This window comes from Phascolarctos cinereus, unplaced genomic scaffold, assembly GCF_003287225.1.
Source record: "Phascolarctos cinereus isolate Bilbo 61053 unplaced genomic scaffold, phaCin_HiC Scaffold_7;HRSCAF=346, whole genome shotgun sequence".
In the NCBI taxonomy this organism is placed as follows: Eukaryota; Metazoa; Chordata; class Mammalia; order Diprotodontia; family Phascolarctidae; genus Phascolarctos; species Phascolarctos cinereus.
Window position 1 is genome coordinate 102,029,906 of NW_027556180.1, and position 12,781 is coordinate 102,042,686.

The window sequence follows — 12,781 nt, forward strand, 5'->3', positions numbered from 1 at the left end:
TGTTAGAGTGATGGTAGCAGCAGTACAAAGGAGGGGACAGTTATAAGAAATGTTATAGAGCTTAGTCTTTAGCTGCAATAGCTGCAACATATATCCATGGCAGCCCATTTATTTAATAGCTATTTTATTCCTCTCACATTATCTTTTGATTGGACTGCAATATATTTTTTTACTTATTTAATATATTTTTAGTGGGAAAAAGATCCCCACACCTCTCCACTTAAATAATTGTTCCATTGTTATTCTTTGTTTTGCAAGCTCCCTTTGAAACTGCTGAAATATTATGCTAAGATACATATACATACAAAAAATTATGTGTGTGTGTGTATGTGTGTGTGAGAGAGAGAGAGAGAGAGAGAGAGAGAGAGAGAGAGAGAGAGAGAGAATATTTTTAGTACTAGCCTGTGATTCAATCAATATGTAGAAATTTGGTGAACTTCTGGTGTATCTATAGATACAGATTGACATCTTATAGTCTTAGAGCTGCCCAAGTCACACAGCTAGTATGTGCAAGAAGTGCCACATTAACTCAAGTCTTCCTGATTCCAGGCTTGGCCTTCTATATACTGCTTCATGCTTCCTTTCCTTCTCCCTTTCTTCAACCCCAGTATGTTTTTGTTTTATGTCTCTCTGTTTCTATATATGTTCATAAGATAAGCTTTCCCCCAAAATTACCAGACTCAAAAATTATGATTTTTAGTTTTCTTTTGTGTATATGTATGTATGTGTGTGTATACATACACGTGCATATATATGTATATACACACACATATGTATGTGTTGTTGTGTCTTGCAATGAGATTGGTTTTCCACTAGGTGGAACTCAGTACCCTTTGATCCTTTCAGTCATGCTATTGCCTTGGAGAAATTTAGAAATCTATTTCTTTTTAACTTATCAACTCTTTATTGACAAATTATAGGGGTTTGTAACTAGTTTTCAAGAAAAGGGATAACAGATATTTTTAGGGAAACACACTAAAGGTTAAACCAGTAGACTTTTGTTCAGAGAAGAGGCTTTCTGTTTAGACATACTTTACACATACCTTCTGATGATCCCTCAGAATTATTTTTAATAATTTTGGCATCTGCAGGTCAGATCTTTCAAAGTGGTGTGGCGGTTTTGAGTCTGCCTTTCGAACTTCTAAAGTTTGCCTTAGAACTAACCTCTTCAGAACCCTCTGCTAGAGCTATTCATTAGCTAATTGGTGCTTAAGCCATGACAAGTGAGTTATTCTTACTTCGGGTAATGAGACAGCAGAATCTGTTCTCTATTCTTCTCCCTTCTAGTATTCTCTATAGAAATAGAGACAAACTCTAAGGCTTTTCCCTCCATCTTATTTGCTCACCTCACTGATCTAAAAGGAGAGCTTGGTAATAAGAATAAAATGTCTCGCTCAGCAAAGCTACACTGTCCTGATCTTCTGTCTCAGTGATATTTTTCATTCTTTCCTTTACGTCTTTCAATTGAAGGGAGCCTTAAAGCTGAAAGGAATACTGGTGACCCTGAAACATTGTGATTTCTTATTGATAACAATGATATGTAATAACTCTACAATTAAAACCATGCAACATAGTTTTTGCTACAAGGATGTAGAAAGGTATTTGGCATACCTTTTATCCAGATTTAATTTCAGCATAAAGGACTTACCTAAAATGGCAAAATATAATCAGGCAATTTTTTCAGTTTAAGGAGATTTGGGCAAAGACATCTTGTTAGTTATCAGAAATTGTTCAGTTTGGAGGACTTATTTATTGGAGCTTGCATTATATTTAATGTTTTGTCCAATTATAAATTTCACAGTGTCAGAATTTAGTAAGTTTATGTTGAACTTGCATGTTTAGTAGTTTGTTTTAAAGATTAGTCTAAAATCTAAAGGTAGTAATTATTTAAACTATAGCACAAAAATGTAAGGCCTTTGTATAGTATTTTTACGTTGCCAAGGGTATTTTCAAAAGGCATAGTTACAATTCGAGAATCTCATTCACTCTGATTTTCTTATTTACATAGACCCATTTCTCTTTCATCTTATCCTTTGTCAGTATAGATGGATGGATGTTATTGTGACATATTCCCTGACTCCTTAGGTACTCATTTAGGTATGTAATCAAATATCTAAAAGACTTAAACACGAATAATATTATTGTTGGCAGTTTTAAAATCATACCATAGAGGAATAGAAATATTAAGCTTGTTAGGCTGTTTCTTGAAGGGAGTTTCCCCCACATGTGTAACATGGATATAGGTAACATAATCTTTATTATCATTTATCATACTTTGAAAGAATAAAGTATAGCGAAACCTCATCTTTATGAACAACTAGTGGAATGATTATCGTGTAACTGAGCACTAGCCAATTAATGATCAGGATTTTACATTTTAACTTTCAAAATAATTATGGAAAAATTTGCTTCTTTTTTTTGTTCACAGGGTGTAAGGAGGAGTGTCATTTACTATTTACTATTACTGCTGCTAAGTTGTTTTGGGAAGTCCAAAGCCTGCTCATTTTAATTAATTGGAATAAACATAAAAACTTGTACATTAAATAAGCATTGTTCTTCCAGTTGCTTTTTTGAACCTATCTGCACATTGATCTATTGGGTTCATTCATTTGCTTCTTCAAAAATATTTGATTCCCTATTTTTTGCTAGGTTCTATGAGATATACAAAGATAAGTGAGCCATGCCTTTGAGAAACTTATAATATTTTAGCTAAATGACTTTAATGAGCAAGACAATATGACAAGTATTGTAGGGGAGAAATGAACAAGTGTTTTGTTCAGAGGAGGAAGATATCACTTCAGCTTGGTGAGAGCAAAAAGACTTTATGGAGGTGATGGCCTTTGACTTAGACTTTAGGGATGGATGGGATTTTGACATGGGGAATTTGGAGTGGAGGCATGGAGCAGCAAGAGAACCAAGCAAGAACTGGAAGTTGATTGTGGGCCAGGTTAGCCATAAATATGGAGTATATGAAGATTAGTTGAATTAAATAATTCTAAAAAGATTGAAAATTGAAAGCACATTGGGGCCTGGCCAGATCACTTGGATCAATAATTTATACTTTATTCAGTGGTCACTGAGGAACCACTGAAGATGTTGCATTTCTCAAATATCAAGATGATAGAGTTCCAAAATATCATAGTGAGGGCTAGATTAGAGAAATTGGAGAATTAGAGAAAGTATGTAGATAGGAATAGGTAGGATGCTATTACAGTCAGGTAGGTGAATAGAGATGAGGGCCTCAGCTAGAGTTTTAGTGTGAAAAAGAAGGGAACAGATTACAATGGTAGGATTGACAAGATTTAGTACCTGCTTGGATGTTTTACAAATGACAGTCACAGGATTTGAATCCAGGTCTTCCTGAATCTTAAGTCAACAATTTTATCCACACTGGTTGGATATGTGGCATTACCTCAACTTGGTGGTAGCAAGGTTGAGGGAAGATCATAGTTGGAAGAGCCTTAGAGGTCATTGAGTCAAACCCATTCTTTTATAGATGATGTAATTGAGACAAAGAAGGGTAAAGTGACTTGCTTAAAGGCTACACAGTTAGCAAGTAGAAGCAGAATTTGAACCTAGGTCTTTTATTTTTCTTTTTTTTTGGCTAGGCAACAGGGTTAAGTGACTTGCCCAGGGTCACACAGCTAGTAAGTGTTATGTGTCTGAGGCTGGATTTGAACTCAGGTCCTCCTGAATCCAGGGCTGGTGGCTCTAAACACTGTGCCACCTAGCTGCCCTGAACCTAGGTCTTAATGCAAATGCAGCACTCTTTTCACTATACCATGCTGCCTCCTAAAGGATTTTGCTTTTTATAAAGGGAAGACCTTACCATGTTTTTAGACAAACTGGAAGATAAGACAAACTTGTGCAACATGAGACACTGTAGATATGCAAAAGTATGGGTAGTGGGGACCATGGTGATGGTACTGAGAGCACCAGGGGAAAGTTAGCCTTAAAAAGAAAGATATTTCCTTCTTAGAGAAAACAGAGGAATGAAAGTAGAAGAATTTTGATAAAGTTAGGAGGGCAATTCAGGAAACTTGATTTTAGTTGAGTTGAGCATAGGATCATCTGCTGAGAGGATGGGGATAAAGGCAAGGTTGGAGAATTGTAGAGAGTGGAAGATGTTCAGATTTACTATTATGGGGGATATGATATGGACAAAAGATGAGTAAAAGGACTAACAAATTAAGTATTAAGGGCTCAGATTTGTCTTGGTAGCATCAATTTGCTGTGAAGCCAGTATGTGGTTTAAATTTTTTTTTCTATTAACACTCTAAATCTTAGAAGGAGTTAAAAAAATGTAGATGGTAAGGAGTCATTCAGTATTGGAGATTTGTGTTTTAGAATTTCAGAGTTGGGGGCAGCTAGGTGGCACAGTGTATAGAGCTCCGGCCTTAGAATCCGACTTCAGACACTTGACACTTGCTAGCTGTGTGACCTTGGGCAAGTCACTTAACCCTGATTGCCTCACCAAAAAGCAAAAAAAAAAAAAGAATTTCAGAGTTGGAATCACCTAGTCCAATGGTGTCAAACTCAAAGAGGTATGGATCCAGAATATTTACTTAGAAAACCACAAATTAACTTTGTCTACATTGTATTGTATTGAATGTTGACTAAACTGAATGGCAAAAGAGGTCCAAAAAGCCAATGAAGAGAAGAACGCCTTAAAAAGTAGAATAGCACAAATGGAAAAGGAGCTCCAAAGGCTCACTGAAGAAAATAATTTCTTAAAAATTAGAATGGAGCAAAAGGAAGCTAAAAGACTCTTTGAGAAATCAAGAAAATTGACTTTCAAATACAAGACTCAAGAGAAGCATGAAAAGGTAAACAGGAAAGAGAAATCATAAAGGACTTATTAAGGTTGAACTGCTTACATTCCTACATGGAAAGATGATATTTGCAACTCATGAGACCTTTCTCCTTATTATGGTAGTTGGAGGGATATATATATATAGACAGAGGGCACAGGGTGAGTTGAATATGAAGGGATGATATTTAAAAAATAAAATCAAGGGGTGAGAGAGGAATGTAATGGGAGAAGGAGAAAGGGAGAAGTAGAATGGGGTAAATTATCTCACATAAAAGAGGCAAGAAAAAGCTTTTACAATGGAGGGGAAGAGTGCGAAGGTGAGAGGGAATGAGTGAGCGTTATTGTCATCAGATTTGGCATAACATACGCACTCAATTGGGTATGGAAATCTATTTTACCCTACAGGAAAGTAGAGGGGAAGGGGATAAGAGAGGGAGAGGTGATAGAAGGGAGGGAATATTAGAGGGGGTAATTAGAAGCAAACACTTTTGAGGAGTGACAGGGTCAAAGGAGAGAATAGAATAAATGGGGTGGGGAGGGTGGGATATTATGGAGGGAAATATAGTTTTTAGTCTTTCACAACATGATTATTATGGAAGTGTATTGTATGATTACACATATATAACCTATATTGAATTGCTTACCTTCTCAGTGAGGGCGGGTGGGAAGGGAGGAAGGGAGAAAATTTGGAACTTATAAAGTTTTAAAAATGAAAGTTAAAAATTGTTCTTGCATGCAACTGGGAAATAAGATACACAGGCAAAGGGTATATAGAAATCTATCTTACCCTACAGGAAAATAGAAGGGGAAGGGAATAAGAGAAGGGGGGGGGTTGATAGAAGGGAGGGCAGATTGGGGGAAGGGGTATTCAGAATGCACGCCATTATGGGGTGGGTGGAGGGGGGAGATGGGGAGAAAATTTGGAACTCAAAATCTTGTGGAAGTGAATGTTGAAAACCAAAAATAAATAAATAAGTTGAAAAAAATATTTCATTGCAAAGGTGGGTAGGAATAGGGGAGAAAGAAAAAAAAGTTGAATAATAACTGAGGATTAAGAAACACAAGAGATCAAGGGTTATAGACTATACAGAATATCATAAACTTTAAATTTTTATTTCTTTAATTTTTAATTTATGGAATAAAACAAATATTTCTGTAGCATAGTAGAATAAAAAAGATGATTGCACACGAAACTGAAAATCTATTATGTACAACTTGCTTTTCCTTTTAAATATGTAATAAAGTTATCATGAAAAAAAGTGTTTGTATTTTCCCTCTCGTGCATAGGTATAGAAGTGAGCAGCAGTAAAAAGGTTAGATTCCCTTGTTTTCTGTCACTTCCTTAACGGTCCTGAATTTTTTCATTGCTTTTGCTATTTTTTTCAAATCCTGGGGATTTTTTAGTTTTATTTTAAGACAAAAGAATTGTAAGCATGCCAAAGTGGCATGGTACTCTTTGAGGTGCATCTTGGTTCTTGTAGAAAACAATTTTTTGTACAAGTTGTCTAATGAGCAGACAGCTCTCTAATACTGTGACACCTAAGTCCTTGACCTGTATTTGTTATGTGAGTTTCCACACACAGGACTAGTGAAATCAAAGTTCCATATTAAAACCAAAAAGATAATCAAAATTGCATCCTAGTTTGTGTTTAAAAATATATTTTAAAAAAAAAGGTTGTATAGGATCTCAAAACTTCTCCAACTCTTATTCATAGATTTTAAGCTAGAGGGGCACTTAAAGATAACCTGGTCCAACCTCCTTATTTTAGAGGTAAGAGAACTGCTATGTTACCTCTAGAGGTGGCATTTTAATCTACATGTACTATACCAAAGGAATTTATAAAGCTAATCTGCTCCAGTGTTCCAATTTGGAATTTTGATGGAATAAAGTGAGCCTCTGTATTTTGTTTTGTTGCAGTGTATCTCCTCATTCAGGAGTGGGGTGAAGCTGTTCATCATCCTTAAGAATTAAATAGAAAACAACTGGTTTCATTACTGTGTTTTGTGGAAGGGAGCCACAGGATCCCATGTGTGTCACTATGATGTGTTTTACATTTATTTGACAGACTTTTTTTTTTGAACAATGGATCACTTCATGTAGTATATTTCCCTGAGGACAAACTATAGAGAGGTAACCAAGGTGCAGGGTACTGCTTTTTCCTCTTCTACTTAGACACTAGAAGAAGATAATTCTTCATTTTGATTCTGTTTAGGCTGAACAGATCTTTAGTGATAGGTGCTGCTGAAATGGACAATAGGCATATAAGATAGCATTATGAAACTTGAACATTAATGTAATATGAAAATCCAACTCCATTTTGGAACTGTTCCTTTAGAATAGCCTGAAGAGCCAGTTTATCATCCATATGAGAAAAAAATAACAACCCACATCATCCTTCTTATTTTTCATTGTCACACTTTGTATTTGACCCAAAGAACTATTTTGTACTTTGATCACATACCTAATTCACCAAAACTTAAATCCATCTTCAAAGAACAAAAATTTTCAACGAGAGAATATTTAGAACAATGTACTTGATGGCAGTTCCAGAAGAGGGTTTCCAGAGATGCTGTAATGGGAACATTGTTAGAATTAGTGTATATTTTCTCAAGTAGATAATACTTATTTCAATATACAAGCTCTTATATGTTTAAAAAATAAACCCAGCTATTTAACACGTTAATCTTGTTAGCACTCAACCTATTTTTCAATTGTACAACAGTTTTCTTGGCCAGAATTGGACACTGTTTCTGTAATTAACAATATAAAATGTAACAATCACGGCTCTCACTCCCTTATGAAGTAAACATTTCTAATTATATTCTTGGTGTTTTCTTCTCTTCATTGTCCTAGATCTGAAATACAGTAGTCTGGTGTGATTCACTTAGCACACTTACTTGTGCTTATATATTTGTTAGTCTCTTTATAATTATTTGAATATCGATTTTCTTTTTAACATGTCTTTTTAATATAACTTAGAATATGTAAGTTACCATAAAATATTTTATTTTTGGAACAAAACTTATTAACGTGCCTAAAACTGCTTTTTTTTTTCATTTTTAAGTTTTACCGGGCAGAAATTGAAGCTCTTCATTCTTCTGGCATGACTGCAGTTGTTAAATTCAGTGATTATGGAAACTATGAAGAGGTGCTTCTAAGCAACATCAGGCCCATTCAAGCAGAGGCATGGGTACGTGATCACAAATTCTGTACAAAGACATAATCTACTTTGAAGAAAGTATATAGCTGTAAAAGATTAGCCATAAGTCATGCAAAAATTGAAGAGTACTTTGCTTAAGCTGGTTACCTCTAAAAATAAGATCTTCATTTAATAAGTGCATTGAATAACAGTTAAAAAATGAATACTATGGAATTATTTTTGTTGTATAATAAAATTAATTGTACTGTGCTTTGGAAATAAGTACCCTTATTTACATGTTAGAGCCAAAAAATTATTTGTATGTGCAAAATGGGCTTTAATGCATATGTTCTTTCCCAGTTTGTTACTTTAAATTTCATTAAATTATGCCCAAAAAGTGTCAAATTGAAACTTCTGATTATACATGTTTATTATGTGTTGTTTCAGTTACATGTAAAAATTAGGGAAGAATGCTTTTAACTCTATAAAAAAATCTAACTGCTTTTATTACATGTATATGTATAGATAAACATGTCTGTTTAATAATTATTTTATCTATTATATTGGCCAAATGTTATGCCAAAACTGTATTATATTTTTAAAGTCATGATTTAAAAAGAATTGGCCTTGTGGAGTCCAACTTTATAAAGGCTTTATGTGGACTTTATAGAGATAGTCTCAGCTACATTTAGGTAAAAAGATGAGTACATAGTAAAATTTGGCTTCTACCTAGCCTTTATAGAAAAGTATGTTGGAAATTATTCTTACAAAGTTCTGCTTATTGTTTCTTTATCTTCATTTTATATTAGATAATTAGAAGATTAACACTTTGCTGATTATTTCCTTTACCTAAAAATCTCCAAACATGATAGGAAAATTACATCTTTCAAGCATATAGATTACCTTCTTGCTTAACTGTAAAATCCATCATTTTCTTATGAATTGCTCTCTAAATTTTTACTTTTACATTTACTTTTTTGTGACCTTTTTTTAGTTATCTCCACCCTCATCCAGGCAAAACGAAACATAATTGGGAACAATAAATAAAATATTTGAAGTCATGTTCATCTTAGGGATTCTTCTTTTTCTGTTTCACATAGACAGAATACAGTTTCTCAGGTCTCTGTCTCACAGATTTATAAGAGTTCTGATAGCAATAACAACTTTCATATTTAGGTAGATCTTTTTCCTCAGTCTTCTTTGAACTTGTGGGTATTTCCTGAAAGGCTGAAATGCCACTTTTCTAATTCATATTTGTTTGTTTTTCTGGGAGAAACTTAAAATCATTTTTTTTCTTTCAAGCATTTTTTACTTTTCTGCCTTCTAATATGTTTATTTGATTATTGCTCTCTTCCCTTTCTCCATTTGCATCTCTTTTTTCATTTTTTACCTGCTGGAAAAGATAATTGTTCATGCAGACAAAATTCCTTCAGGTTGTATTCTTATTCGCCTTTCATTTTTCTTATTTTGTCTATTAAGATTATTTTAGGAATCATAGTTAGAGATTCAAAGTAGATTTCTCATGCCACTTAGGTTGTTGTAAAGATTGTTTTTTGGAGTGTCTTTGGTGAAAGCTTTATTTTATTCTTCTTTCCCCAAGCAAAATCTAATTTCAAACTTTTGCTTCTTCACTCTTTCCTCATTTTTATCTTGGGTAGCTATAGACAACCAACACAATTACATCTTTTCACCTTAGTTCTTCCATTTAGCGCTTTTTTGTACTGAAGTGAGAACATTGTTTCCAGAATGATTTCTCCCTACCCCCTCCTCCCCTCACATTCATAGTCTTCATTACATTGAGCTTGCTTGTAGGAATATACAACTTCAGTTGGTCATCGTATTTGTCAGGTGCCTAAGTAGTGATTCTATTCAGAATCACTACAGTATTCTTCAAGTCTACCTATTTATGTATAATTTCATATTCTAGACTATTGGTTTTTTAGCCAATTCATGTTTTTTAACATGTGCTGCATCATTGTCCAGTTCAGTATTCCAAGTACATCTGAATGATGACAGTAATCTTCTGTAATATATGGATGAATTATTTTACAAAAAGAACCAGAATAGGACAAGAAAGTCATTAGAAGATCCAATTATCCCCTCACCTGTTCGTGAGTAATCAAATGACTGTCAAATTTGAAATGCTACAGTTTCTAAAAAGTGTTGTAAACAGGCAACATATTTGGAGATATTTATCATTACTGAGTCTAATATGTTTCTTCTCTACCTTAAATTTCTTCATAGAAATAATTCCTTACATGTAGAAATCATCAACTTAACATTTCTTTGCTCTTCTTTCTTTTAAATAAATGGGTGTACATATGTATATTCATTCCGAAAACACCTACAGAAATGTATTGGATAAGATTTTCGGTGAATTTAAACTATAGATTGTGTGGGATCCCATTAATCTCTTAAAGTTCTGTTTTGGCCATCTATTTGTATCTTGCTTGTGTTCATGGCTTTCTATTTGGTGAGTTGTAACAGATTGAAGCTTAAATCCGCCATATTTATTAGAAATACCAAATGATCAAAAGTAAAAGACTCACTGTGCCAATAACCAAGTAATTAAAAATAGCATATGAGATACATTTAAGGGCTGCTTGTTGCAGGGAGATTATTAGAGGCCTTACACAAGTCTTTATTCACACTGCAGATTGTAGATATTTTTTCTACCTTTTTAGCTCTTGTACCACTTATGGGCCATTACTATTTTTATTGAGAAATTATACTGTATCTTTTATTTAAGAGGTTATGTGTTTCTTTCTTGCACACAGTTTTCAGAAATGTACCTCTCTGTTTTCCTAAATGTAGCAATGCTCACTCAATGTTGATTTTTGTATTTTACAGAAAAGACCCTACGTATAAACTTTGAAAGCCTTTATAGAAATAAGTTGCTTGTTTTGTCTCTTAAAGGTATAAGGGTACATTATCAAATGAAAAGCATGAAATATTAAGAGACTCTGAGAAAATTAATAGCTTGTTATGTGGAAAATTAAAATAAAATCAAGATAATACTTAAACTAAAGTGTTAATTTTTTCTCATAAAGTAAAGGAATATGGTGTTTATAAAGTTGTGCCTAAATGAAGTATTTACTTGTTATTACCATCTGGATACTTCTTTCATTTTCTTTTCATTTCATAATCTTTCAGTGATGATATAACAGGTATCTAGAAATCTTTTTTTTCTGCTATTATTAAATAACTTCTTTCCACACACAGTTTTACTAAGCCAGATCTTAGTTTTATTGATAGGTTATCTTTGATTCTTTGAAGGGGCTAGGTTTTTCCCTAATTCTTTTCTTGCAGTATGAGTTTTAAGTTTTGTATCTTTTGTGTAGTCTACTGCCCTTATCATTTAATGTAATTTATGGTCAAAATATTTTGCTCATCCTCAGAATGAAGGCTCTAATTATTTTGTTTTTGTCACAAATTGGTTTCTGAGATTATAAACTTTCCCAAATGAAATAAATGAAAAAATAAACATTCTTATCTATTATTCTTATAGCATAAAAAATCTAGAATATGAACTTGTTTTCTTTCCACTGTATTAAAAAAAAATCACGGGCAGAAAAACTGTTACTTGTGTTACCTGGAGGCATTCTCTGAATTGGTTCCTTTTAACTATAAAACTAATGCCAAGAAATCAGTAAAAAGATGCCAGAGGCAATTTGGAAGCACTATAAAATGTCCTGCCTCTGCTGTTCAGGCAGACCTTTTGTGTTTTCAGGTTGTTGTAGCTGCTAAAAGCTATTATAATACCAAGAAGAATATTGCCAAGGACTGTTCTTCTGAGCATGTTCATGACCCAGATTCTGGTGCGAGAGTCCCTTTTGTGTCCTAAGAAATATTCTATTTACTGCTGTTTTATTTTTTAGTTTTGTACATCTTCATTTTAGTATCAGAAAATATTAATAATTCATATATCCAATGAGGAAAATCAGATTGTAAAGAGGAAAAATGACCCAAGACTGTGTGCAGTAGGCCAGAATCCTGTCTCCCCAGTAAAATAAAATGTAAATAAAATAAAATCTTCTATATAAATAAAGAGAAGTGGCCAATTTCAAGAATTTGTGGGGTTTGGAATTTTACAGACATAAGAAATTAACCAGAAGGTTATAGTGATAATTTTATATGTACTTAAAATTATGTGATTCTAGAACAGGAACATTTACATTTTTCCATAGTATGCCACATGATCAGAAAATCCCTCTGGGTATGAGTCTCATGAATTTCACTATAAAATTAAGTATATTTGGTTTCAGTTACAATTACTAGTTTATCCAAGCTTGCAGTCAGTAACACAGCACTATTGGCAGGCAGGTGGTTGAGTATGATTGGCCTGCTAATACATGGGTACTAGCTAATTACTTACAATTTTATTTTGCTAAAAAATCTCACGTGACCCAGACTTTGTGATCAGGTGAGCCGCATTTGGCCCATGGACCAACCTTATTGTCGGACGTTTTAATTTCTAGCATCCTTCTTAGGATAGAAATTCTTAAGACTAAAATTTTAAGGATAACATCTCTGTTTTTAAGCATTTTTCCAGGTTTAAAACTCAGATAATTTGGGATTTTCTGTGTTTAAAGAAACAGTAAATACCAAGAACTTCTTTAATATATAAAATATTTTAGAGAAGTGATATTAGATTTGCAGATGATCTATCAATATCTTTTGATTTTCCCATTCAGAGCCCTTTATTTTACATCTTAATAAATTAACAGTAAAATAAATTCCAGTTCTCAATAGTATCAATGTGTGTTGAAGGTGATTTTGATTTTGATTTTGATTGTAAGCTAATGTTCTTATTGAAATATTTAATATC

At 33.4% G+C, this 12,781-nt stretch overlaps 1 protein-coding gene across 3 annotated transcripts in view; it reads left to right on the forward strand.

Annotated features, from left to right (window-relative positions):
- TDRD3 (tudor domain containing 3) overlaps nt 1-12,781 on the forward strand; it is a 196,667-nt gene that overhangs the window by 139,111 nt on the left and 44,775 nt on the right. For all 3 annotated transcript variants that reach the window (XM_078147647.1, XM_021006397.2, XM_078147646.1), the window contains exon 12: nt 7,879-8,004. In XM_078147647.1, coding sequence (XP_078003773.1) covers nt 7,879-8,004 — 126 coding nt within the window. The remainder of the gene's footprint in view (nt 1-7,878; nt 8,005-12,781) is intronic.